At 47.2% G+C, this 26,698-nt stretch overlaps 2 protein-coding genes across 7 annotated transcripts; both read left to right on the plus strand.

Annotated features, from left to right (window-relative positions):
* The first annotated feature begins 2,062 nt into the window (after positions 1 to 2,062).
* LOC101680596 (RNA-binding protein 14) lies at positions 2,063 to 17,949 on the plus strand. 4 transcript variants are annotated; one of them, XM_004759451.3, is made up of 3 exons: positions 2,063 to 2,508; positions 7,919 to 8,029; positions 17,817 to 17,949. In XM_004759451.3, exons 1-3 carry the CDS (start codon positions 2,172 to 2,174, stop codon positions 17,834 to 17,836), a joined length of 468 nt encoding a protein of 155 aa, XP_004759508.1. In that variant the 5' UTR covers positions 2,063 to 2,171; the 3' UTR covers positions 17,837 to 17,949. The 4 variants fall into 4 exon arrangements, with proteins under 4 accessions (XP_004759508.1, XP_004759502.1, XP_004759507.1 ...); XM_004759445.3 differs by lacking the exon at positions 17,817 to 17,949 and adding an exon at positions 10,160 to 11,046 and having other exon boundaries at positions 7,919 to 9,383; XM_004759450.2 differs by lacking the exon at positions 17,817 to 17,949 and adding an exon at positions 10,160 to 10,373.
* On the plus strand, positions 17,872 to 25,552 carry LOC106003383 (RNA-binding protein 4). 3 transcript variants are annotated; one of them, XM_045065463.1, is made up of 4 exons: positions 17,872 to 18,010; positions 18,968 to 19,390; positions 22,563 to 22,641; positions 25,107 to 25,552. In XM_045065463.1, exons 2-4 carry the CDS (start codon positions 18,979 to 18,981, stop codon positions 25,315 to 25,317), a joined length of 702 nt encoding a protein of 233 aa, XP_044921398.1. In that variant the 5' UTR covers positions 17,872 to 18,010; positions 18,968 to 18,978; the 3' UTR covers positions 25,318 to 25,552. The 3 variants fall into 3 exon arrangements, with proteins under 3 accessions (XP_044921398.1, XP_004759504.1, XP_004759509.1); XM_004759447.3 differs by having other exon boundaries at positions 22,563 to 23,256; positions 25,107 to 25,294; XM_004759452.3 differs by lacking the exon at positions 22,563 to 22,641.
* Positions 25,553 to 26,698: the final 1,146 nt, after the last annotated feature.

The following is a 26,698-nucleotide window of genomic DNA, read 5'->3' on the forward strand; positions in this document are numbered from 1 at the left end:
TCTTCTCTCTCTACCTGCCTCTCTGGCTAATTGTGATCTCTGTCAAATAAAAAAAATAAAATCTTAAAACAACAACAACAACAACAACAAGGGAATAAAGGGAAAAAAGACACAAACCAAGAATTAGACTTGTTTTTTTAAGAAGGAGAAAGAGAGAGAGAGGGGTGGGGAGGGGTAGAATCTCAAGCAGGCTCCGCACCCAGTGTGGAGCCTGATGTGGAGCTCCACCTCACAACCCTGAGATCATGACCTGGGCTGAAATCAAATTGGACGCTTAACTGACTGAGCTACCCAGGCCCCCAAGAAACAAATGCTTCGCTATAAAGAACAAACTGGTGGTTACCAGAGGGGAGGTGGGTGAGGGATTGGTTAAACAGGGGATGGGAATTAAGAAGTGCACTTGTGATGCAAACCTGGTGAGGTATGGAAATGTTGCATAAAATAAAGACTTAAAACAAGTGAAACCAGTCATTTCAATGGCCCCTGTGGTGCTACAACCTTCCCTTAAACTTCATGCTCTATTATTTACTCTGTTACAGTCTCCAGCCATGCTGGCACATGGCTGTTCCTCGGACATGGCTGTTCCTCGGACAGGCAGACATACTCTTGCCCCAAGACTGACTTGTTACTTTCTGGCTGGAATGAGTCTCCTTAAAATCGCTTGCTCTGTCATTTCAAATCTTTAGCACTACCATTTTTTAAACTTTTTTTTTTTAATTTTATTTATTTATTTGACAGAGATCCATAGGCAGAGAGGCAGGCTGAGAGAGAAGGCAGAGAAAGAAGGGCAGGCAGGCTCCCGCTGAGCGGAAAGCCCCTCTCTGGGCTCGATCCCAGGACCCTGAGATCATGACCTAAGCTGAAGGCAGAGGCTTAACCCACTGAACCACCCAGGTGCCCCACTTCTTACTTTTTTTAGGTAGGCTCCACACTCAGCACAGAGCTCAGTGTGGGGCTAGAACTCAAAACCCGGGGATCAGGACCTGAGCTGCAAACAAGAGTGGGTCCCCCCACCGAAGAAGCTACCCAGGCGCCCCTAATACCATCTCATGGTATTATGTCCTAATGGTCTATATGCTTTACTTCGTTATTATGTTTCTGTCCACCATAGTGTAAATTCCAAGGTCAGCATTTTGGTCACTTTTGGTTCACAGCTGTACTCTTGGTGCTGCCCATTTGGTAGGTGTTCAATAGAATCAGGAGAATGCGCATGTTGCAGGTAAAATATTGTCCTGAGTTTGTCGCATGTGTTTATGTTTCTGATGTCTTCAGCCATGCAAAATACTTTTATTTACATACACCTGTTGGTTTTGAATTTTTTATTTTGTTTTAAGCCTCAACTTTTGTTCCCTCAGGAACTGTTCTGACCTAATATTGTTTCATTAAACTTTTCATTGTGGAAAATTTTTCAACGCACGCAAGAGAGATACATCTCATTATTCCTCTTGTGGAAATTCCATAACGGCAGGGACGAAAGTCCGATTTTTCACTCTCCATCTTCCTCCAGGACCTCAGCAACATCAGGGAACGTGTTTCCAAAGAATGAATTAACAGCACGAGGGTTCTCTGGGGCAGATGCCTCTCGGGCCCCACGGACAGCCCAGCACAGTCCTGGAGGCGGCAGTTTGCGGACTGAAGGCGGCTGTCCGGGTTTCTTCGGCCAGGCCCGACCCTCTCGTGGACAGGCCGGCTGCCGCCTCCAGGTTTGCCCTACGTTGCCAGAATGGGAGGAGCTCCGACTTCCGACTGAACAAAGTTTTTCCTCGCGCCCGCCGATCCCGGCCCCACCCCGGCCAGAGGCCATCTCACCGACTAGGCCTCTCCGCCGCCGACGCTCCCCGCGCGCGTTCCCCCTTCTCCAACCCTTCTTTTCCCCCTCCCCCCGGCAGTGGCGGTTGGTCGCGCGCCGTCGTCCCTTTCCCGCCCCCTCCGCTAACGAGCGGGCTCCAGACCCTCTGGGATTGGCTGCGCCTGAGAGCATCTTCTTTCAGCCTCTATGATTGGATGCAGGACGCGCGGGATGTGGGCCCCGATTGGTTAGGTCAGGGCGCCTGCGCGGCGGGGTTCTCGGTCGCCAGCCATTCCTGGGGAGGACTGCCGGCCGGTCGGACGTCTCGCCTGTCGCTGGAGGAGAGGTCCCGGCTCCCCGGGAAGGCGGCTGCGGCGACAAAATGAAGATATTCGTGGGAAACGTCGATGGGGCGGATACAACGCCAGAGGAGCTAGCAGCCCTCTTCGCGCCCTACGGCACGGTCATGAGCTGCGCCGTCATGAAACAGTTCGCCTTCGTGCACATGCGCGAGAACGCAGGCGCGCTGCGCGCCATCGAGGCTCTGCACGGCCACGAGCTGCGGCCGGGGCGCGCGCTCGTGGTGGAGATGTCGCGCCCACGGCCTCTTAACACTTGGAAGATTTTCGTGGGCAATGTGTCGGCTGCGTGCACGAGCCAGGAATTGCGCAGCCTCTTCGAGCGCCGCGGACGCGTCATCGAGTGTGACGTGGTGAAAGGTAACGCGGGGGCGCGCGGGGGCGCGCGGGGGCGGGGGCGCGGGCGCGCTCTGGGCACTCTGCTTGTTAGCCACGCCCCTTTCCCGGGGGTCCGATCACCGCGCGGTTGGGGAGGGTGGGGAAGTCCGCGGGAGCGAGGCCGGAGGTGTTGGGGGCGCGTTGGGTAGAGCCACCCTCCTCCCCTGTGGTCAAGCACCATTCTCCAGATGGGAGGAAGCGGCTCTGGGTGGGTTCGGCGGCCGATGTGAGCCGAGCTACGGGGCCGGGGACGCGCCTGAGACTTGCGAGTGTACCGGGGGCGCGTCTTCCACTGGTCTCCTGGGCCTGGCACCGAGCGGAAATTGGGAAGTGACGGGCACAAGCCGGATCATGGAGCGGGGAAGATTTCGCCACTTCCCCACTTTCTCTCCAGACGTCGGTCAGAGAGCAAGGGAAGAGGGAAAAGGTGGGGGCTGAGGCCCCAAGGCCACCCTCGTGTTCCCTCCCGATGAATGCTCCCGAGCGGAAGGTAACGGGGCCCTTGGACGTTTCTCGGGCTGGGATGTTTTAGCTTTGTGTGGCATGGGTCTACTCACTCGTAGGTACAGGAGGGGCCCCTTCCGAATCACTTTGGCATTTCAGTATCGTTAGGTGGGTTAGGTGTGGCAACGCTATTTTCCAAGTCCCTCAAACTTGGGTTTTTTTTACTTTGGGCTCGATTTTACATCTATAAACTGGAAACCCGGACCTTTCGAATGTGGAAGGAGGCTTGCTTTATGAAGGCCTCTCTTCCTTAACCTTTACCTGCCAGCCCATGCCCTTGGGGCTGTGTTTTTTTATTAGGTCGGTGATTTGGCAAGGGGGCGTATACTCTGTGGCTGAGGGGGACATTGAGAGCGGTGTGTGAGGGTTCTTGGTTAAACATTGGCAAAACACATTTACTTGCTATTTGTCTTTGCTGGAGTAGTCTGATCCTTAGGGTAGATCCCTAGTTGGCCTTTGAGAAAAATGTATCCCTAATTTAGGCCGGACTTCTTTTTGGGACCCAGTGTTAACTTTTGTAGTCTAGGTTTCTATCCCGCAAGTTCTGTTTCCTTTATGCTGGCATAACCCTTGTGTATGTGGCTAGTTTCCGTTCCGCTTGGGAACAGATCAGAGTTAACTTTGCCATCGTCAAGGCTGCAGCCTGGGGGAGCATCTGATGCCCTACTCTGGGTGTTGGATTCATACCTGCCCTTACTTACCCTGTGTGAAAAGTTTAGGGGATAGGAAATAAGTGGGTGCAGGTGCTTCTTTCCACCAAGACACTTCATTTGCTCTCTTGGAAAGGTGTATCTTTTGGGCCATTCTTTGTATTTTTTGTAACTGGGAAAGTGTGAAGGGTCATAGACTCCACAGCTCGGAGCAGTTCCTTGTTTTGCGTTAATATCACATTCTGTTTTCCTGAACTCAGGTTGTGCAAGTCTGCAAATATCCAGAATCAAGCTTTCCTGCTGGTGCTCTAAGGCAGGCTTTGTGGTGCATTGATTTTTGTTTTTGTTTAGAGTTAAGAGTAGAAAGGACTTTAGATTGGGCATCTGGCCAGGAAATGGATGGGGGTACATGACTCATTATGAGAGTTCTGTGTTTAATTGATCTACCAAGTTTCCTTTGTGGTTCTCAGGCAACGTGCCTACTATATTGGGAATCTAGAAACTAGCATCTGAGGGGATAGTCTCCATGGAACTCATTGGTCAAGAACTTGCTTTCAGGTGGTAGAGAAACCGAAAATTTGCCTTGATTCGCTCTGGACTGAGACCAAGTTACAGTGGTGGGGAGGGTGAAGTGGATAATAGCATGTGGTTTATAGAACTGGTAGACTTCTAGTGAGAAAGCGAAAGTTATGACTATTATCCTTTTGTAAACATTCAGTTAGCAGAAATGTGTTAATTACATCAAGGAGTAGTGGTTAGCTCTTATTTGTAGTTAGCCTGATAAGTACCAGAGGTCCTGATACATTTGATGTAAGAGACTCTGGGAAAGATTTGACTGTCATATTCTCCACTGATGCTTTTCTGTCTCTATGAGGTGCAAGAAAGTGAAGTTTTTAAGTGGGGAATTTGGCAGAAGAGACTGGCTCTGGCTTTATAAACACGAATTTCTTGAGTTGGGAATGGGGCATTCGATGATCGAGTCTTTTGGTGTTGGGCTGTGGGGGTCTTTGAATAGCACAGAAGCTTGGGGTTGCACAGCCGACCAGTTCTGTTTTATTTCACCGAGGGAAAACATAGTTGCCTGGTTACCCTTGAAGCTTAGATGTGATTGGATTTACAGAGCAAAAATCTCCATAGCAACAGGGATTGTAACTACTGTCCACAGGTCACATTCTATTGGTTGTTCAGAAATGAAGTATGAGAGTTGCTGACAGCTTTAGGAACCATTTGGGCTTCAGGGGGAGGTCTGTAAGGCAGAAGAGGAAATGGTTTCCTCTGTGGTTTTTTTTTTTTGTTTTATTTTGTTCTTGTGGTTTTTTTGTTTGTTTTGTTTTTGTTTTTTGTAGGGGGCCATTTTACTCTCCTGAAACAAATCTGTAGTTTAAAGTTAAGAGATTTTCACTCTTCTGAGGATAAGAAAACTCATTTTTCTAGATTCTCTTAACTTTGGTGCTAGAGGAATTGTGATGCCACCAGACCGTAGGTGATCTGTTTGAAAGATTGTTCGCTAGTGCCTTTAAATGCAGTGGATTTCTTTCAGAGATTACTGTTTTTTGAACTAGCTCTTCAGGCATATGGGTCCTGGAGTTCTCTAGATTTCTGGTTTTACATCGTCCTAGGATTAAGTGGGTTCCTGGGCATCTTTGATAGGGCTAGGTTTTGGTTTGGCTCCTGGCTGTGATAGGGTAAGTAAGCCCTGATGTCATTGAATCAGCTGTACAACCAAGTCACACATCTCTTTATAATGTCTGGCTTAGGAACTTTTTGGTATTAATTGATTTTAAGTGTATTTGATGGCTTTTTAAAAAATCAGTTCTAAAAATCAGTGATATAACTTATCTGGGCAGTCAGTTGAATTCTACATGTGAAATCCCAATTTTCAGATTTCAATTTGGTCTGCTTTTTTAACAAAACCCAGCTAAATAGGGAGTAGACAGTGGGACGTCCTGTCGCTATTGTAAACCGTTTGAAGTTTTTGTTGGGTGTTTTTCCTACCTTGGATCTGCTGGTGGATTAGCCAGGACTATAATACCATTCATTAATATTCTCTCATAGTGCCTGGAGATTTTTTCATTTTTCTTAATCTGCCTACAAGCTCCCGTTTTTTGCTTACCAGTTGCATTCTCTGGAGGGTCAGCCAAGCCTGTTTTTAAGGAGATCTCTGACCATAGTATCTATTTTTAGCTACCTTTACCCAAAGTGGAGGTGAGAGACCATAGGGACAGTTCTGGTACCCTGTGGCTAAGCCAAAAGGAACACCTGCCTAAATTGGTAGGTGGGAAATCAGGTTCTGATCATGGGGGTGTGAGGATTGAGAGTTGTGATGCTTCGTTTTGTTTTTTTATCATCTCTGGCAGGTTCTAAGTTTGCATATACAAATGTTACGGTAACTTGTTTTTTATTATTAAAAATGAAGGAAAGTGTTCTGTAGGGGGAGAAGCTTTTGGTTATTTCTAGACTTAAATAATCATCTAATTCTTTATTATCATATAGCTATTTATATTTTGCAAGGCACTTTTATTTTCTTATTTGAATCTCCTAACTCTGAGGTGGGTAGGACAGATTTGGCAAGTCAGTGATATTTGGGTCTATAACTGAGACTTTTAAGTGCCTAACCCAGGATTCCTTGTGCTGTACCATACTTATGATTTGTACCTGTTAATTACATTTTTATTTTCATTTGTACCAGACGCAGGTTGGTGGCATGCCTCACATTGAGAAAAAATGACTTGCTCTCTCAGAGCAGCTAGAGAGGGCATCCCAGTATGAAAGTTTCTAGAAATTAGAGGACACTTACTTCAAGGCTATTTAAAAGGATTTCTTATCTTCAAGAATGGAATTTTAGTGATTTCATTCAGGTAGTTCTTCATTTCCTAAACTAATATGAGCGAGATGGCATGCAGGTACTTAGTACTTAAGTAGCCACAGATTCAGATGGGTTTAAGTGCATGGCTTTATCTCCCAAGAGCGTGATCTTCTCCTTGTTTTTCATCTCCTCCTTGCACCTTTGTGGTTTGTGAGTTTGAGCATGAATAAGAATTTCTTCCCACTCCTCCCTCTTCTAATCTAAAATTGTCTCCTTCTGTGTGGTAGCTGAGGACTTTGAGATCAGCGTCCTGTCTTGAGTTTGTATCCCACCACAGCTCATTGAAATCCTGAATGAGGACCTCACGGGTAACCTGCTTAGCAGAGCCCACAAGCTGCAGTAATCGCAGTTTCTCCCCTTGAGTCTAGGAAACCAGATCTTCCCTGTAAACAGTCGCCCTGTGAACAGGAGTCCGAGGGTTAAGGTGTATTTCTGTCCTTTAAAGAGGAACACGTAGAGGATATTCTGTAGCTTGGGGGAGGGGGCTTAGGCCTGAACTCAGCCAAGAGGCTTGATTTCCATTCCCACACCTCACTGGCTTACTTACGTGCGTTCCAGCTTCTGTTGTAAGTTTAAAATTTCTAGTCACATTACACGGTTCTGCCTTACACACTGACTTCTCAGGGATAGACGGGTAGTGAAGGGGCACAGAAGAATTGGGATTCTGTTCCTGGCTCTAATAAATTTTGATTTAGGGCAGGGCATGTAAATATTCTCTGAGTATGTTTCCCCACCTGTAAAGTAGAGATCACGATCTTTTGCTCTGCCTGCCTCCCAGGATTGTTGTGAGGCCCAGATGAAGGCCTGTGCGTGGAAGTACTCTGAGAAAGGGGGAGATCACATTGGAGGAATTTCATGAAGTGTGCATTGGAGTCTAGCTCTCTTGCTTTAATTGGACCCTGGGCTGAGACATGGGTCATGTTAAGACAGTGGTCATTTCCAGTGTTTCAGAGTTAAGCTTCAAAGGTGAGCAGTAGTGTTTGGTGACCTTGGGTTAGAGAACACTGAATAATTGAGTGATCCAGGACCCTTTCTGTGTTTTGTCCGTGGTTTACACTTACAGGAGTTGGAAAGATTTTCATCTGGTGTTACAGTTCATCTTTGCTCTTTCTTCTCTTGCCAGAAAGTTGGGTGAAGTTGCAGGGGGATAGGGGAGACTGGGGAGAAGGCCATAGGGAAAGGTGACTGTTTGGGACGGTCGGAAGCTTTGATACATGGGAGCCATGTTTCATGACATACTCCTGGAGAGGAGGGTTTGGAGGCCTGGAGGTAGCTGGCAACAGCTGGGTGCTGTTGTGTGTCCAGTTTGGGACCCATCAGGTAGCATGCCCTGCCCCCCTAATTGCTAACCCTCTGTCTGCTGCTTTATCAGACTACGCGTTTGTTCACATGGAGAAGGAAGCAGATGCCAAAGCCGCCATCGCGCAGCTCAACGGCAAAGAAGTGAAGGGCAAGCGCATCAACGTGGAACTCTCAACCAAGGGTCAGAAGAAGGGGCCCGGCCTGGCTATCCAGTCTGGGGACAAGACCAAGAAACCAGGGGCTGGGGATACGGCATTCCCTGGAACTGGTGGCTTCTCTGCCACCTTCGACTACCAGCAGGCTTTTGGCAACAGCACTGGTGGCTTTGATGGGCAAGCCCGTCAGCCCACACCACCCTTCTTTGGTCGCGACCGCAGCCCCCTGCGCCGTTCACCTCCCCGAGCCTCCTATGTGGCTCCTCTGACGGCCCAGCCAGCCACCTACCGGGCCCAGCCCTCAGTGTCGCTGGGAGCTGCCTACAGGGCCCAGCCTTCTGCCTCTTTGGGTGTCGGCTATCGGACTCAGCCCATGACAGCCCAGGCAGCCTCTTACCGCGCTCAGCCCTCTGTATCCCTTGGGGCCCCATACAGGGGCCAGCTGGCTAGCCCTAGCTCCCAGTCTGCTGCAGCTTCCTCGCTTGGCCCATATGGTGGAGCCCAGCCCTCAGCCTCGGCCCTGTCCTCCTATGGGGGTCAGCCAGCTGCGGCTTCCTCGCTCAACTCCTATGGGGCTCAGGGTTCCTCCCTTGCCTCCTATGGTAACCAGCCATCCTCTTACGGCGCGCAGGCTGCCTCTTCCTATGGGGTTCGTGCGGCTGCCTCCTCCTACAACACCCAGGGAGCAGCTTCCTCCCTAGGCTCTTATGGGGCCCAGGCAGCCTCTTATGGGGCCCAGTCTGCAGCCTCCTCACTAGCTTATGGGGCCCAGGCAGCTTCTTACAATGCCCAGCCCTCAGCCTCTTACAATGCGCAGTCTGCCCCGTACGCTGCACAACAGGCTGCTTCCTACTCTTCCCAGCCGGCTGCGTATGTGGCACAGCCAGCTACAGCTGCTGCCTATGCCAGCCAACCAGCTGCCTACGCTGCACAAGCCACTACCCCAATGGCTGGCTCCTATGGGGCCCAGCCGGTTGTTCAGACCCAGCTGAACAGTTACGGGGCTCAAGCATCAATGGGCCTGTCAGGCTCCTATGGGGCTCAGTCAGCTGCCGCAGCCACCGGCTCCTATGGTGCTGCAGCTGCCTATGGGGCCCAGCCTTCTGCCACCCTGGCAGCTCCGTACCGCACTCAGTCGTCAGCCTCATTGGCTGCTTCCTATGCTGCCCAGCAGCATCCCCAGGCTGCTGCCTCCTACCGTGGCCAGCCGGGCAATGCCTACGATGGGGCAGGTCAGCCGTCTGCAGCCTACCTGTCCATGTCCCAGGGGGCCGTTGCCAACGCCAACAGCACCCCGCCGCCCTATGAGCGTACCCGCCTCTCCCCACCCCGGGCCAGCTACGACGATCCCTACAAAAAGGCTGTCGCCATGTCGAAAAGGTACTGTATGCCCCCCCGCCTCTGCCCCCAGCTGGGGCTTAGGGCAAGGGGCTGAGGTTGGCATGGGAGGGAAACTGGAGCCATTGGCCTCTCCTTTGGTCTTCACTCCTCTACTCCCATGGGATGTCCAAAGGCCGAAGGGGTTGATGTCTGTGAACTTTTCTGGTCACCAGGGTTCAGGTGGAGCATTAGTGCTCAGCCTGGGGTGGTACCAGCTAGTCAGGCTGGGAAGAGTGTCACCTGTCTAGGCTAGCCCAAGTGCCATTGGAGCTACTGCCTGCAGGATTGTGGCCTACAGCCTTTCCCACCGTCTCAAGGATCCTTAAGCCTGTTACGTGGTTGTCCTGGCTTTGGTGGGGTGGGTTTGAAAGAGTAGTCCCTTTGGCACTCACCGGCTGAAGGCAAGGTGTAGGAGGTGCGTCCACTCTTTGGGAAGTTGGGGACCTTGCTTTCGTCCGCCGTTCTGTTGATAAACAACCAAGGTCTTTCTGTGCAGGGCCCAGGGGGGATAGTTTGTTTGTGGTTTGGGAATGTAGACCAAATCCACCTTGGCCAGTTGAGAAGGGAGGGCTTCGGTGGTGGGCTTGGTTTCCCACTGAGTTGAACCAGGCTTGATTTCTTGCCCTGGATAGGGTGATGAGCCTTCTGACAAAATCGTGTTTGTTGGAGACCAATCTGATCACACCCTCCCTATCCCCATTGGCATCTCCCCCATGCCCACCTGGAGCCCTCCCCTCAATTGTCTCATTCACCAACTGTCTTCTTCTCTCGACTAGGTATGGTTCCGACCGGCGTTTAGCCGAGCTCTCTGATTACCGCCGTTTATCAGAGTCGCAGCTCTCGTTCCGCCGCTCGCCGACAAAGTCCTCGCTGGATTACCGTCGCCTGCCCGATGCCCATTCCGATTACGCACGCTATTCGGGCTCCTATAATGATTACCTGCGGGCAGCTCAGATGCACTCTGGCTACCAGCGCCGCATGTAGGGCCATCCTGGGATGGGGCACCACAGGGAGGGAAGGAGAGGAGAGGTGGGGCAGGGTGCAGACCCGGGTTATAACCACTGGCCCATACCTCTCCCGTTTGCGGTTTTTCATCCCCTCTACCCTGTGGGCCTTCCCCAGGAGATGATCCTTTTGAGTGTTCGGCAGTAATCTACTTTGTTCCTTCGCCTCAGCAGCAAATCTTGCTACTGGCTCTAGATCTGCGGTTTCCCCTCTCCCCTGCTTCCCATCTCCCAGGATGGGAATTTCTTTTACGTTTTTATTTTTTCCTGGCTCCCTTTTATTTTTGTGCGCGATATTTAAGGTCGTCTGGATGGGGAAGCAACCTGCAGCTGAGGTCGGCGGCGCCTTTTTCTTTTTAGATGTGAGGGAGGCCAGGAAAGGGTTAGCTTAACCATTTCCTATGCGCCAAGCTGTGCCAGCAGTCCAGGGGGCCCTGACTTTGTCCCTCTATGGACTGTGTTGAGACTGAGTTCCTGTCGGGACAGTCGGTTGGTATACGTCCAAATCCCTACTGTCCCCCCGATGTTATAGCTGATGCTGAGTGGCACAGTCCCACGTCCCCATCTCCCCAAGTAGGTGGTGTTAGAAAACCTTGATTTTTTTTTTTCCCTTTTGTATGGACTACAAATAAAACTTGGGGCAATTTGCAGTTTGGAAACCTGGTTGTCATTGTCTTGATTGCACTCAGTTTCAGAGGAGCCAGTTTGACATCCAGGAAGTCATGACAGCAAAGGGAAAGGCAGCTGGATAACCCCAGGGCAGATAAGGAAAGGGGTTTGAATGTGGGAATTAGTGATTTTCCTGCTGTCCAGAGGGATATAGGTCATCGTTGGCCTGCTAGTCTGCCATCTTTAGGACTGGAGAGTCCAGACCAAGTTGCTTGGACTTTCTCAGCCCTTAACTTGAATTGATCACACCAAGGTGCAGTAAATTTATTGCCTGTTTCCCCCTAACTTATCTCCAGGTCGGAAACAACCTGTGCTTCAGCGGGGTGGTTCTGGGGTATGGCTTCTCAAGTGAGAAGTGGGGAAGTGAAATGCTTTTGGTGCTTAAAGTCTAGAGGATTCTCCAGAGGGTGGGCTTGAGTGCTGAAGCTGGGACCCAGAAGGGAGCCAGTGGTGGGGTAGGGGTGATGTCAGTGTCTGGTACTTCCCTGTGGTTAGAGAGAGGAGGAGCAGGGACAGTCGGAAGCAGGTCTGGGGAATCTGGCTAGAGACCCGGTATTCCGCCTGTTGAACATCACCATGGAGCGTCCTTCCTGCGTCCTGCCAACTTCTGCCGTAATAGTGCTCTGAGACTCAACTTCCCTTATCTCCATTTGTTGGGGTTTCTAGATGTTTTCTTGCTGGGTTTATAGTTGAAGGTGTCCTCACAGACTGGGAAAGGGGTGAGGTACAAGCATAACCCAAGAAGGGTTGCTGGGTTAGGGTGAGAATTGGAAGATTCTTTCTATACTTGAATTCTGGGATGGGTGGGTGGGGGGTTGGGGGGCGTTGAGAGGGCCTGGGCAAAAAAAAAAAAAAAAAAAAAAAAAAAAAAAAAGAAGAAAGAAAGAAAGAAAAAGAAAAAAAGAATAAAGAAAAGTTCCAGCCACGGACCAGATGGAAGTTTGGGCTTACTGATAATGAGTGAATGGAAGCAAACTGGCTGGGTAGGAACCTGCTGATGTTCTTTTGGGAAAGGGGGCTTTAGAGATTGGATTATGGGAGCCTGCTGGGGTAAGGCGATTTGGGGGGAGTTGTCTGTCAAATCAGGTGGAGTTCAGGTGGATTCTTTTCTGCCTCTCACTGGCTTCTCGTGAATTCGCCTGTGACAGTGGCTTCCCCCAGATGTTCTCTTCCCTCTGCCCAGTGGGCAGAAGTATATAATCTTGATAACCATGAGCTTTTGTGTATGCTGACTGTAATTTCGGGGAGTTACTGGGGCCATAGCTCTTGTCCTTGCTTCTCTTTTTGCTCACTGCTTTGCCTCCAGGTGCTTCGCTGTTCCTTTTCATTTCTTTACAGGACTGGGAGGGGGAGATCGATGGGTTTCTTGTCACTTTTCTGCAGGGAGGGTGGGGTGATCTGAGGGCCAAGCTAACAAGCTTAGCTCCGATTATTACTCTGGAAAATAGAGGGTTGGTTGATTATAGGGCTGTGATTGTGGCTTTTGTATTTGTGATATTTCTTTGTCATGTGGCTTTCTGTCTTCCTTTTTCTCCAGTGAGGGTGCTGCCACTACCCTAATCCCAGGGTTCCTGTAAAAAAAAACAGCTAAATGTGCTCTTGGGGCCAGCATTCTGTATTGCAGCCCACGTTCTTCAGAGTGACCTGGCCCTAGAGGATCACTAGCATCTTTAGGTCATGATGCCCTTGCTGCCTCAGCCCTGAGGTTTTTCGTTGTTTAAGTAGAAGCAAGTACAAAGCTAAATCATGTCATTCTCTTATTTCTTGCAGATTGTTTTAAAATTCCCTTCCTCTTTTATTTAAAATATGCCACCTGTGTTAATCCTATAGCCCACTCATACTTTGCTTTTTGTGGATTTCTGAGTTCCTGGGTCCTATAACTTGGAGGTGGTTGGGTTGAGTGAATGGGAGGACAGACATACTATGTGCTTTGGGATAAGAGGGTGGGGAATATGGGCTCCCAGTGTCTTCAGATTTTTGCACTTCTGCATCTGTTACCTCTACAACTTGGCCTTCATTGGAGAAGTTTAAGATGATTTATTCCTGGAACAAGATCACATAGGGGCTTCCGGCCTTAGTCTGCTCCCTTCTGAGGTTTGGACTTTGTTTCAAATTCTGCCTGGGGTAGACCTGGGGCCCTATCCCTTGTACTGGAGGCAATGGGACTGTCACTGCGACTGGGTCAGCCTCTCGGTAGGCTGCTGTTTAGTTATGCACATCAGTTAAGCTCTACCAGTGTCTGCACAGACTGTTGGTTCTCCAGTCATTTTGCCCTATCCAGCCAAGTAAGCTGACTATAATAGGGGATGACTGAGGTCATAATGAAAACAAATTTCCTAGATTTATGGACTGTATCTAATAGAAGGTTGGGTAATAATGGAGAAGAAAAGGTGGAGAGCAGGTGAGGGCTGCCTGGGTGGCTCAGTTGGTTAAGTAAGCGTCTGCCTTGGGCTCAGGTCATGATCCCAAGGTCCTGGGATCAAGTCTCTGGGATCGAGTCTCCGGCGTCGGGCTCCCTGCTCAGCGGGGAGTCTGCTTCTCTCTCTCTCTGATGTTCCCCACTGCTTGTGCTCCCGCTCTTTCAAATAAATAAATAAAATCTTAAAAAAAAGATGAGCAGGTGAAAAATTTATGTTCACCTAAATTTTATAGTTACCTTTAGAGAGATCACAAAAGGGGTTTTCCAAGGAAAAAAGTTCCTAAAATTATTTCAAGTAGCTCTAAATCATTTGAAATATTGTGTGTTTATACTACTGGAAATAACAGTGTCGAAGTAGCTGAGCCCTTGGGCTGACCTTGAATTTATAATATGGGGAGGTAGGACCTATCTCAGTGAACTACTTACAGTTAATAAACAATACTAGGATAGTGAAAGATACAAGGCAGTTCCACTAGTTACAACTTTCTGGAAATAGGATCTGTTCGGTTGGAAAATTGACTTGGTACAGAGAGAATGACTAAGGGTGTTGACTCTAAAACCAGGTTTCCTGAGTTGGAATCGTGTTTCTGTCACTTAGCTTTGTGATCTTGGACGTGTCAGGAACTCTGCCTGTTTTTTCGTCTATAAAATGAAGATAATAGCTAACATTTATTGAAACACTTACTAAGCACCATTAAAAGTACATTTCATACAGGAATTTCATTTGATCTTCATTGCAATCCAAGTGCCATTTAAGTATTTTTAAATCTAATGAATGGGGAAGTTGAGGCTGTAGGTTAAATAACAAAAAGAAAAAATTCTCACTTTGTTAGAAAGTAGATCAAGGGATTGAATCAGTATTTTGAATTGAACTATCCAGGACTTTGCTTGTAATTATTATAATACTTGGATCAGATGAGAACATGTGACAAGTGTAGGGCCTCATATATAGCCACTGCTCTTTAAGTGCTAGCTATCTCACAGACAGGAATTAGAACATTCTGGAGAGATTGGGGTGGCCTAGTAGAACACATTTGAGCAAAGGACTTTGGATGTAGGTGTGAGTGCAGCACATATGAATCCGTGAAACTGGATTTTTTGAATGAGTGGTACCTAGGAGTGAAATAGGACACGGACCACACCAGTTTTTGTCACTTGCAGTCTCAGACAACACTTCAGTGTCTTGAGATCAGATTCTCTTTGGGCGTGGGAAAGAAAGATATGGGGTAGGAAACCTGCAGAAACATTAAGGGGGAGGGTAAGAGGGTGTAGCTGCCAGTGGGATTGGAGGTTTAGGAAGCTTGCTTGACTGGCCTAGTCAAGGAAGGCTAATCTGGACATCCCTGGAGAATACTGATTTTTAATTTGAGCTCTTGTTAAACCAGTAATCGTTTCTGGGTAGGAGCCAGAGTTTAACATGTATAAATTATATATGTTTACCCCTAAGGGTGTTATAGTAGTAGATTTGTTTATTCACATTTGAATGGTTTTCACTGACATCAGTGTTTCACCCTTAAGTTTGGATTGTTCCTTTATTGCTCTTTGAAGAGTCCAGACTTCTGTCTTTTTGGGATCTGCAGTGAGAATGTGTATTTTTGCTTGGCTGTGACAGATACCAGCTGTCTAGATGACTTTGGACAAGTCGCTTTCCTTTTAGGTGCTTGGTAACTCTATCAGCAAATCACCCAAGTAGCACCTAAAGTGTTACTGGACAGGGTGCTTTTAAAACTCTGCATTCAATCCTATTTTGCAAAGTTGGGTTGGTAAGGTAGAGGATTTGGACCAGATGATTTGTAAATCTTAATGGTTTTTAGCTGCTTTAGTGCTCAATACAATAGAGTTGGATAGGTGAATATCATTATGGAGATGCTTGAACTACAAACAGATGTTTCTACCTAAAGCTTCATTTTTTAGCATGTGTCAAGTAGGTATTCCTGATGATCAAAAGCTGTACCATAGTTACCCCCTGGCTTTTGAGTACCTGCTTTTTCTGTTTGAGGGAGACTGGAGAGCATACTAGGTAATAGGGGTAAAAGTGCTTGTTTTTGGAAATAAGGGCGAACGGTCTTAAACTGATATTGACTGAAAATCCGAAGTATTACTCCTTTTGGTTCCCGAGAAGTCTTGCATTCATTCACCTCTGTGTTAACTTAGTCAACAAATAATTGAGTGCCTGCCATGTTCCAGGTGCATTTAACACTGATGATAGAGTAAGGACAAAGAAAGGGTCCCTGCCCTTGAACAAGTATTTGATGAGGGAGGGGGGAAAAGGTGGAAAGAAATGGAATGAACAAATAGAATTTCAAGTGGTGGTAAGTATTTGGAAAAATAACATGAAGTCATGGCATGGAGTGCCAAGGTAGGGTTGGGGTAGGGGGTGAGGTGGCCACCAAAGGACTTGGGGAAAGAACATTCCAGCCTGAATGAACTTGGAACAAAAAGGCCAGTGTACTGGAGCATAATTGGGGTTTGGGGTGTGTGGGGTGGAGCACTGTGTGTGTCGGGGTGGGGGCTGTTAAGGAGATTCTGGCAAGAACCAGATCAGGCAGGGTGAGTTTGACAATTTTCCAATTGCAGTGGGTTTTAAGAATCGGGTGATGATTTAATGTGCTTTTACTGAGTTGGATGAGCGTGCAAAATGAAACCTGTGATTACTTCACCTTAAAGGCTTTCAGAAGGTAAATCAAGTAATTAGATTGAGGGTGTTGGGGACAGGATTGGGGGGGGAGGCTGTGGTCTGCAAACTGGCATGGATTGTGATCCTGAGATTTATATTCCCAGTCCTCTCCCCTTTGGGCCTGGAGAGATTCTTAGTTTATAGAGTGAGTGGGTCTCTTCTGCTTTGGTTATTTTGGAAGAAAGTTTATCTCCAGGGCGTTGGGACACACAAAATTTGGAAGATCAGACTGAAAGGAGCTGAGAGGATTTCTATACCAGATGTGTTTCCCTGCAGATTGAGTGCTGACCCTCATCTGATGGCTGGCCCCCTCAAAAGGGCACACACACAGCTGACTAACGTGGAATTGATTTTCTTCATCACTGATTATATGGCCTTTACTCAGTCTCAGAGTTTCAGTATCAAAATCCACAATGAAAACGGACCACCATTAATGACTACACCTGTAAATGTTATATTTCAATGTTTTTAGGTCCTTTGCTCTTCCCACCCTAGAATAAGTCTTGACCAGTTTTCCACCACTTGATTCCAGTTTAAAAACTCATTTCCATAACTTTGACTCCTTTCTTTTTATGGTCCCCACCCCTCTTTCTGGGGGCTGTGTTGGACCGTTGCATGTTATACTCAAATGTCATCCCTTGCCTCATAGATAACTCACTGCTTTTGTTTTAAGTTCTTTCATTCAGCACCTTTCCGCACTCCAGCTTTTAACTCTCTCCTCAAAAGCTGCCTCGCAAAGGGTCATTGCTTGCTCCAGGAATATGGGATTACGTGAAGAAGCCAAAGGATAAGAAAGATGTGATGAGGGAGCCGGACGCTCTGGAGAATGCTGTCTTGATTGTATTTTGTTTATAGCTGGATGTGATTAGGCTCCCCTAAAGGTCGGTTCTAGGAGTTTAAACCTGCAGCTCTGGCTGATGGTGCCCAATAAAATAAAACAAAAAACTTTGCTGCTCCAGTTTTTTCTCAGGGCGGGGTGGGGGCGTTTTCAATCTTCAAGGTCACACAGAGAAGCCGTTTTTCTTCATCTTGGACCCACCCCGGGAGGCTGGTTCCTCGCGGGAGCTGGTCTCAGCGCCGTCTGAGTAACGCAGCCTCCGACCGGGCCAACTTCGGGGCCGTTATAAACCAATTGAAGCCGCGCCCATTAACCGTTTCCAGAACTCCTTTCACCATCTATGTCAGTAGTTTTGATCCGGGGGGAGCTCCGGGACTCCTGGGGCTACAGCGTGGATTCTTGGGCAAATGAGGAGGTTGATTCTTCAGACGGGGACGCTTTGTTATTTTTCTTACCTGGCGTTTGGGTCTGCTAATCGTTCGTAGCATCCTGGCTGCGAGGGGTCGGTGGTTGGGAGTGTAGAAGGAGAAATTTGGAGGAGGCAAAATGGGCCGGGGGAGAGTGTCAGGATGTGCACGTGTCGGTGGCAAAACGTGGAAGCTTCATAAAATTGGCGCCATGAAGCTAAAGACCGCCACACCGGGGCCTCAGCTCGCTCCGCCTAATGGCGGGCCGCACCCCGCCGGCGAAGCCCACGTTTGTAGTTCCTCCCTCACGCCGACCTCTTGCCCAATCAGTGACTTCGGCTTCGGCAGATAGGCGCTCATTGGCATTCGCATAAAAGCTCCGGGGTTACTGACGTTTCCACCTCTTCCCGGCCTCTCAGGTAATTGGCGTTGGTCGTAACCAATCAGGAAGAGGAACTGTGGGAACGCCTGCCTTTAACTTAACTGAGCAGCCAATCCGCTGGTACACTCACCTCCCCTTCTACCCAGAGTCACTGCTGCGGCCGCCGCCATTTTAGCGTTTTGTCAGAAGCGTCTGCGCCGCGAGGAAGAGCCCCTGCTGATTTCCGTGCGGGTGAGAGACTCCAAGCCCCTCCACTGTCTTTTTCTTTTGGTCTTGTTAAATCTTATTTCACTTCTTTGGGCTTCTGGGGTATCGTAGTGGGGTCGCGGCCTCCGCACCCGTCTCTGAGAGCAGACCTCGGTGCTGGGCACTGCGCGGTAAGCCTGAAGCAGCCCTTCCCCCACGACCTCCCCCGAGAATACCCTGCTTTCTCCCCACCTTGCCTTCTACCCGACTTGGCTCGGTTTCCTGCCTAGAGGTTTCCATAGAGATAACCGCGTTTTCCTTGGACTCAGGAAAATTGAAACCCTTTTCTAGAATTCCTTGGGCCCCGAGACACTGTTGTCTGGCTGAAGAGTCTGAAGCCCCTTCTCAGGCCACGCATTTCCCCGTTCTGCGGGAGCTCGTAGGATGGCACCTCGGGAGAGGCGTTCTCCGCTCTTGCACTTACCGTACATTTCCTCCTGCCGAGCTCTCCGGCTCGGGTCGCCGGTTCACTGCTTCCAAAGGAAACCCGAAAACGTAGCCATTAATAAGGCCCACTTTCCCGGAAATGGTGGCCGCTCGCTTGGTTGCAAGAGGAAGAGCTAATTCGTAATTTCAGTAGTCAGTTCAGCCAGCCAGTATTTAGACCTTCGTTTTCTGACCTCACAGTGGCTAGAAAAGCCCAGTATCTCTAGCCTTGCGTGTACGCCCTCGCTTTCATTTCCATTTGCTTAGAAGCTGCCCAACTCTTCTCAAACCCTTTGTCTGTTAAGGACCTTTTTGTTACAGACTTTCCCATTCCTACGGGTTCTATCCTTTGTACTGTCGTGGGCCTCCTTATTCCCACTTTCCTTTGATTGTTCTTTGGAGGTGGGCGTGTAAGAGAAAGGGAAAACTGGAAATATTCGCTAGAGTTTTTTGTTTTGTTTTAATCAACGTAAGCCTTAGGTCTTTTGTTAGGAATTTTTGTTTCTTCCCGTGCAGGCTGTGTCGAGATGGTGAAGCTGTTCATCGGAAACCTGCCCCGGGAGGCCACAGAGCAGGAGATCCGCTCACTCTTTGAGCAGTATGGGAAGGTGCTGGAATGTGACATCATCAAGAACTACGGCTTTGTGCACATAGAGGACAAGACGGCGGCCGAGGATGCCATCCGCAACCTGCACCACTACAAGCTGCACGGGGTGAACATCAACGTGGAAGCCAGCAAGAATAAGAGCAAAACCTCCACAAAGTTGCATGTGGGCAACATCAGTCCCACCTGTACCAACAAAGAGCTTCGGGCCAAGTTTGAGGAGTATGGTCCAGTCATTGAATGTGACATCGTGAAAGATTATGCCTTCGTACACATGGAGCGGGCGGAGGATGCAGTGGAGGCCATCAGGGGCCTTGACAACACAGAGTTTCAAGGTGAACCACCCTCTTTGGGAAGAGGGCTGAACGCAGGCTATGTGCAGAAAATAGGTTGGATAAGTAAAGGGAGGGGTTTGGGGTAGAGATACAGCTGTTGGTGTTGATGGTGAAGCACTGTGGGTGATGGACTTAAAATGGAGAATGCATGGGATGTAGAGGCTTTACCTTAGGCCATGTCTACCACATGGCTTCAGTTTGGAACCCCTAAGACTCTTATGCCTAGTAGCACAGAAATACTTTTCCTTTGATATCCCCAGTTCTCTTGTCTTTTTAATTTTTTTCCCTTTTCTTGGTAGAGCACGTTCCATTGGTTCACTCTGAATTTATTGCCTCAGCCCAGTATCAGCATTATATCTTATTTTACATATAAAGAATCTGGCAAGAGTATCCTAAGCAACACTTTAGGGAGCAGGATCCCTGTTAAGCAACACCCCCCCACCCAGTCCCAACTCATAACTTCCCAGTAAAGATAAGTGATCATTAAATAACTAGTCTCGAGATAGCTGGTGTCTTTAAAGGCTTATTGCTCTTATTGGTTTTCTGTTATGCTTGTACCAAGAGGTTCTCTTTGGAGGTTGAGGCTACTCCAGAATACAGGTCTGATTTAGGAGTTTCTGAGGAGGAGATTTGGGGGCTTGGGGGGCAATAATGGCAATGCCTTTTTACTCTTGGAAGGTAGACTAAACATCCTTGGTGAATAGAGCATCTAGATGGGTGTTAACCTTAGAGCCTTGGCTAGATTGTTAGTGTGCCTGGAGGGCAGCATGAGTAATGGTATGGATTGTCCCTTTATATGGAAGGTTTTATCTTTTCTTGGTTTAAGATTTGAGCTCCTATGGCAATCGGGAAGGGTGAGTGTGGTAACCATGGTGAGTTGCTAACTCTTCTCCCACCCCTCCCCCCCTCCCTTTTGTGTCCCTAGTATCAAAAAGCCATTTCTTTTTGGTTGTGACTGCTACTGAGTTAAACAGGATACTGCCACAACTTCTTGCTACATTTTAAAGTATGTTCCAACCTTTTTAGCCCAGGCAGGGTAGTTACTGCTTCCTTTCCTGAGTACTCTTGTTAAGAGTCATTGCTGCTGTTCTGGTGTTTATTTCCCTTAAATTGGACCTTTCTTAGAGCTGGAGGTCTGATCATCGTTCCTCCAAGTAACGGATGCACTGTGTCGTGGGTATTGCTGTGCATTATTAAAAGTGTCACTAGTCTCTCAGGTCTAGTTTTTCTTTTTTAATTGGTAAGTTGAGAATTGTTTGTTGTCAACAACTTAATTGGGGTCAGGACTGCCTTTGTGTGGAGGGTTTGTGATATGATACCTAATTTTTGGACACTCTTCTCCACTTTAATCCAGTCATAGGATGGGTGGCTGTGCCTGCTTGTAGCAGTCACGTGTTAAGGGGAGGCCAGTGTGTACCAGTTCAGGACAGCTTATGCGATAAGGACGGCATAACTTTTGGCATATGAATTGTAGGCTGTCTGGTGCCACTTAGGCTTATTTTTATTTTCACTGCTTTTCTTACTGTTAGTCATTCTCCTTAGTACTGTTCAGTAGAGTTCTTTGTGTACAAGGAGTAGCAGTGTTTATTAAGTGGTCTTTTAACCCTTTTAGTTTTTCAGTGTCTGTTGTGTTCTCTGTTGTTTGCTCACTTAAAAGACATCAATTGTAGGTATTTTTAAAGACACCGCCCCCCCACCCCCCCACCCCCGCTTTGGAATTGACACATCCTTAGGTCAGGGCGTTAGTTAATGACCTTTATGTCATGAATGTGCAAGGTTTGTTTTCTCTGGTTTTGTTAGGTGCCAAAGTGGCCCCATGGGCAAATGCCAGAGGGACATAGGTGAGCACTTTAAAACAGTTAAGTACTTAATTGGGTATCTTAGTTCTTAACTTGCAGTCTGTCTACACCAACCAGATGTAATGTTTATAGCAGGATTTTTTGGGGTAGTTTGATCCTTCACCTCCTTTTCCCGCTTCCCAGGACTTCTAAGTTTGCATGTGAAATGGTCCATTTACCAACCTCTGTATTGTTAGATCTTAGTAGAAGACCTGTCTCTTCACTCTCTCCTGCTTCTAACCATTCACTTTGACATCTGCATGTTTGGGTACATCATAGCCACTTGCATTGGAAGTTTTTGTTGGAATTTTGCTTACAGGTAAATTGGTAGATTATGTTAGCTGGAAACTTACTGTGAAAAGATTTTAAACATTAAACTTCTTGAAAAGTTTCTTTTGTAAAGTTTTCCAGAAGTAATATTTTTTTATTTTCAGAATATAAATTGTAATTTTCAGCAGAAGATAGCTGTGTATTTTTAGAATCTCTCGGTTGCCTAGTTTAAGTAGAAAAAGTACTTTAATCTTGTTAAAACGAACTCTTTGATCCACTAATAATACTGGTTAGTCTTAGTTTTTCTCCCCTTTCTTCCCCTTTTTCTTCCATGTTTTTCAAAATCTTTCTAAGAATTCAGGCATCTTGTGAATTGCCTGTCCTGTTTCCTTAGGAGGTCACTGAAGTTAGCCATCAGATTGTAAAGAATCTTTGGTGGAATGACTGTCAGGACCAGCAATTGAAAGGACTGTGTTAAGGAGAAAGGCAGTCCTTCATTGTGTATTTATTATCCCTTTTCCCCCAGTTCATGAGTGTTGTTCCAGAAATCTTGAAACTTACTTATCCCATTCAGCCACAGATCATGTTTGGGTCATGTTCTCCATCAGTGGTAACTCTAGGGTCTTAATCTCTTTGATTTTGGGGTGGGAAGCTAGAGGACTGGCCTTTGCATTATCCCCCTTAAGGAAATCAGTCTTGGTGGTGAAGATGGGAAATGGCAGAATCTTGCAGGAGTCTTACTGTAGTTTCTTTGGACAGTGGGCCATCGTTCAGGGTAGTTTTTGTCTGCAGTGACTCGGCAAAGGATGAAGTGCTTGTTTTTGGGAACAAGCATTAAATTAGTGTTACAGCTGAAACACCTCATCTAACTGATCTTTGCCTGAAATCAAGTCATTATATTGAATTTGTATAGTGGATTTTTTTTTTTTTTTAAACTTTTTTTTGGCAATGAATTCTGCATTAGAGTTGTCTAGGTAAAGCCATTGCTATGACCAGTGTCTGGGGTAGGGGCGTGGGCTATGACTAAGAGTGATAGCAACCCTTCTTGCGTCTGTTTCTTCAAGGCAAACGAATGCACGTGCAGTTGTCCACCAGCCGGCTTAGGACTGCGCCCGGGATGGGAGACCAGAGCGGCTGCTATCGGTGCGGGAAAGAGGGGCACTGGTCCAAAGAGTGTCCGATAGATCGTTCGGGCCGAGTGGCAGACTTTACCGAGCAATATAATGAGCAATATGGAGCAGTGCGTACACCTTACACCATGAGCTATGGGGATTCGTTGTATTACAACAACGCGTACGGAGCGCTCGATGCCTACTACAAGCGCTGCCGTGCTGCCCGGTCCTATGAGGCAGTGGCGGCTGCAGCTGCCTCTGCGTATAATTACGCAGAGCAGACCCTGTCCCAGCTGCCACAAGTCCAGAACACAGCCATGGCCAGTCACCTCACCTCCACCTCTCTCGATCCCTACGATAGACACCTGTTGCCGACCTCAGGAGCTGCTGCTGCTACAGCCGCTGCTGCTGCAGCAGCCGCTGCTGCTGTTACCGCAGCTTCCACTTCATATTACGGGCGGGATCGGAGCCCCCTGCGTCGCGCTACAGGCCCAGTCCCCACTGTTGGAGAGGGCTACGGTTACGGGCATGAGAGTGAGTTGTCCCAAGCTTCGGCGGCCGCGCGGAATTCCCTGTACGACATGGCCCGGTATGAGCGGGAGCAGTATGCGGATCGGGCGCGGTATTCAGCCTTTTAAGGCTTGAGGTGAGAGTGGTGGGGTGTCCCCTGTTCTGGTTTTGCCATCCCTCCTGCAGCCTAAAGGCTTCAGTTAGGCTGCCCTGCTTGCTTGCTTTTGCTGGGTCAGGGTAAGGTTACTAGCATGGTTCAGAGGCTAGGGAGAAGACCTTAACTACCTAACTTTTTGAAATATATAAACATCCGTAGCCCTCATGGCTATTTTTCAGGGCTCCTAATAGTGGGAGTCCGTCTGATGCTATTTGTGCCTGGAAAAGCAAAGAATGGTGTGCTGAATCTTGGGTCACACCTATGTGCTGTAATTGAACTGAACCTGGGACCCATATATTCAGACTGAGGTGTGCTGTTTCTCCAGAGCCTTTGTTGAAATTCCTAGGTGTGCGACATTATTAAGGGTTGCAAGTTTCCTGTTCTGCTTCGTGCTATGTGAAAGGTCGGATATGACCTATAGTAATATAAAATTGATAACTAGTTAACTAGTCATCATTGCTTGGGTCCCAGTTACTATGAAGACTACCCAGGTGGCATCATCTTAATCTTGAAGCAGTGTTTTTCTAACATTCCTGAACAGTTCACTCCCTGTGAGCTTTATAGGAAAGTCTTCTTTGATGGTAAGTTGGGGCAAAGAGGAGAAAAGAGATCTTAATTTATAAAGCTTTAAACAAGGAGTCTGGGGCATAGACTCAAATCCAACTTCTCCACTTAGCACAGATTCATTCCCTGAATAGATTGCCCACTCCATTGGTTTGTCTTTGAATCTGTCCTATAAGAGCCTGTTTACTTCGCTCAGTATTTTTCTTTTTCCTTTTTTTTTTTTTTAAACTGTCCCACAGTGTTATAGTGGACATCCTCACCCCTTCTTCAAGTTGTATAGTAATACAGATCTGTACAAACACCAGGGTTGGGAGCTTTGCCTTAAGCAAATCACTCCCTTGTCTTCCCACTAGATAATGGGCATTTAATACTCTTGAACCACCAGCTCTACCCTGAGTCCCTCTGGCTTTGTCCTCTGCTCTACAGTTTGAACCTCATGATCCATTTGGCTCTACTTGAGTATATGCTTTCTGATGTTTGCCAGCTTTGGGCTCTAGGTGTTGGAGATTGCTGTTGCATTAAAGGGTGGTTCTCAACACCTTTTGTTTGGGGTAGTCCCCAGTATATCCCAGACAGTACCTTTAATCCATAATTTTTTAGTGACAGGGTGAGTGACATTCTGTCATCTTTGAGTTAAGGCAGAAGGTATATGTGACTTCCCCGGGATTATAGGATAGGAAATCTCTGATAGGGCTGGAAAAGAATGAATGATTTGATAGGTAGTTTATACATACCCTCCTCTACAGTCTTAGTTTCTTCACTAGGCAGAGTTGGATGCCCTCAGGTCTTAAAGTTTGTTCAGACGATGCTACTTTTGCCTGGACCTTGAATGATTTTTAACTTGGACCTTGGTAGTAAACCCAGATTCAAACTTACTTTTGACTTTTACAGCAGAGAGCTAATTGGAACCTTTCCTTTTTTTTTTTTTTTCTGCTCTCTAGTGATAATTTCTGATGTGGAAATAACCTTTTCTGAGGAATGCTAACGTTAACTTCAAGAGAAGTGCATTGTCTTTGCTTAATTTCCTGAAAAAGTATTTGCTATTTAGAGAAAGGCCCAGCCTGGGATTGTTTGACCTTCCCAGTTACTCTCTGGCCTTCAAGCTCTTTTCACTTGTAGAGGTTATTGTGATACTGGGAATGGGTACAAGTAAATTTAAAAGGATTGTCAAGTTACCAGAATTCACAAAGATGCTCTTTGAAGTTTTAAGTAGGAAAGCCCTTTTGAGCTTTGCTGTAAAGCCCCTGTATTGTGCTCTCTTTCAGGTGGGATGTGTGTGGGCTGAAATTCCGAGCTGCGGTTGTGCATGAGAATACACCCTTCGTGGTACCCCATCTCCGGGACGTTCTCGGCTCTGTACGTTCAGTCCCTCAGGAACCGTGGACCTTAATTTACCTTGCTAAAGTTCAGACCACCTCTTCCTTTCCTCCTTCCTGCCCATTTTCCCATTCTTCCTGTTCTTTAATACTTCTGTAGTTTCCCATTTATGTTCTGTTCTCCCAGCAGGCCTCATTGTGTGCAGAAACTGTGGTGGGGGTTGTGCTGTCTCCCCGCCTCCTGCTTCCAGTGGGTGTTGGACTTGGGAATGACTTGGGAATGTCACTACTCCTGAGTCTTTTTGGCCCAAAGGCTTGTGGCGGGTATACACATAGAGTTGGATAACTTTTTTTTTTTTTTTTTTTTCCGGTGAAATAAATGGTTTTTCAACTTAGGGTATGTGTGCTTTGAGAGAGTTTTTGCTTGGGTTTGTGTCTGGATTCTTTATTTGTCCCTGGAAGAGAAGGGGAGGTTCAGGGAGCTTGACATTGAGCTCGGGGTGAACATCATTGCTGTTACTTTATTGTAGATAGAACTTATAGGTACAAAAGGAAAAAGAGGTTGTGTGCAGAAGAACCCAGGTAGCCTTATTCCAGTAAAGACTTCTTCCCACTAGTCCACATTTGTAATGAAACCAACTAGTTACTAGTAGTTTTGAGATACAGGTTTTTCCTTGTCTGCAAAGCAATCATCATGCCCCTCTTACTACCATTCTAACCACCCAGTCAGTACATCAAGCCTGATTTATTGCCAAGATAGAGTTCTAGGAAAAGGAAGTGTTTGAAGGAATAGGTCAGCTTTCATTTTTCATGCCGTATGGAAAAATAAAGTTGTGGCTCTCAGCATTCTGCTGCTACCTTAGGCCAATAGGTAACATATTTTGATGCCTTTCGCCATGCTTTTATAGCTCTGCCAAAATCCAAAGAATACCTGAATGGTACCATTAGCACCTCATTAACTTGTACTTAGAGCCTTTAGAATGATAGGTACAGAAAAGGACCCAGCAATGAGCTTTAGAATATTTAGTAAGGTACATGGGGATGAGTGCAAGAATGAGCCACTGCCTTTCAGTTCCAGGCTTCTGTCAGATTGTCTCCCAGATTTTTTTTTCTTCTCTGTACCTTGGTGCAAATTTTAACATTATAAATAGTAAGACTTTATGTAGGGTATTTTCTAGTACCATTCATTTAATAAATATTGAGCATCTATGGTATCCCTTTAGGAAAGGTGGATTAGGATGGGCAATAAAAAGGATCTGGTATTTAGTGGAGCGAATTCTCAATTTTTCTACTTCAGGCTTCTACCTGTGACTGGTTCTAATTCATAGATGGCCAAGATGAAAATAACTGTATGTATATGACTTGTAACCTACTGAATGTTTGCTCTGTATGAAACCCCATGATTGGTCATTTGTTCTCATTTAATACTGCCAGCAACCATTTTTCTGTTTGATTTCTTTCACCCTCAAAATACAATCAATTGCTGAACACAGAGGCTGTCTATGATTGGGAGGTCTAGTGACTAAGAGAACAGTTCCAGG

The sequence above is a fragment of the Mustela putorius genome, unplaced genomic scaffold, assembly GCF_011764305.1.
Source record: "Mustela putorius furo isolate JIRA1106 unplaced genomic scaffold, ASM1176430v1.1 tig00000127_pilon_pilon_pilon, whole genome shotgun sequence".
In the NCBI taxonomy this organism is placed as follows: domain Eukaryota; kingdom Metazoa; phylum Chordata; class Mammalia; order Carnivora; family Mustelidae; genus Mustela; species Mustela putorius.

Coding starts and splice junctions, on each gene's coding strand:
- LOC101680596 (XM_004759445.3), top strand. CDS start 2,172: ATGAAGATATTCGTGGGAAACGTCGATGGGGCGGATACAACGCCAGAG. Junction 2,509..7,918: donor CGAGTGTGACGTGGTGAAAG/GTAACGCGGGGG, acceptor CTGCTTTATCAG/ACTACGCGTTTGTTCACATG. Junction 9,384..10,159: donor GCTGTCGCCATGTCGAAAAG/GTACTGTATGCC, acceptor TCTCTCGACTAG/GTATGGTTCCGACCGGCGTT.
- LOC106003383 (XM_004759447.3), top strand. CDS start 18,979: ATGGTGAAGCTGTTCATCGGAAACCTGCCCCGGGAGGCCACAGAGCAG. Junction 19,391..22,562: donor TGACAACACAGAGTTTCAAG/GTGAACCACCCT, acceptor TGTTTCTTCAAG/GCAAACGAATGCACGTGCAG.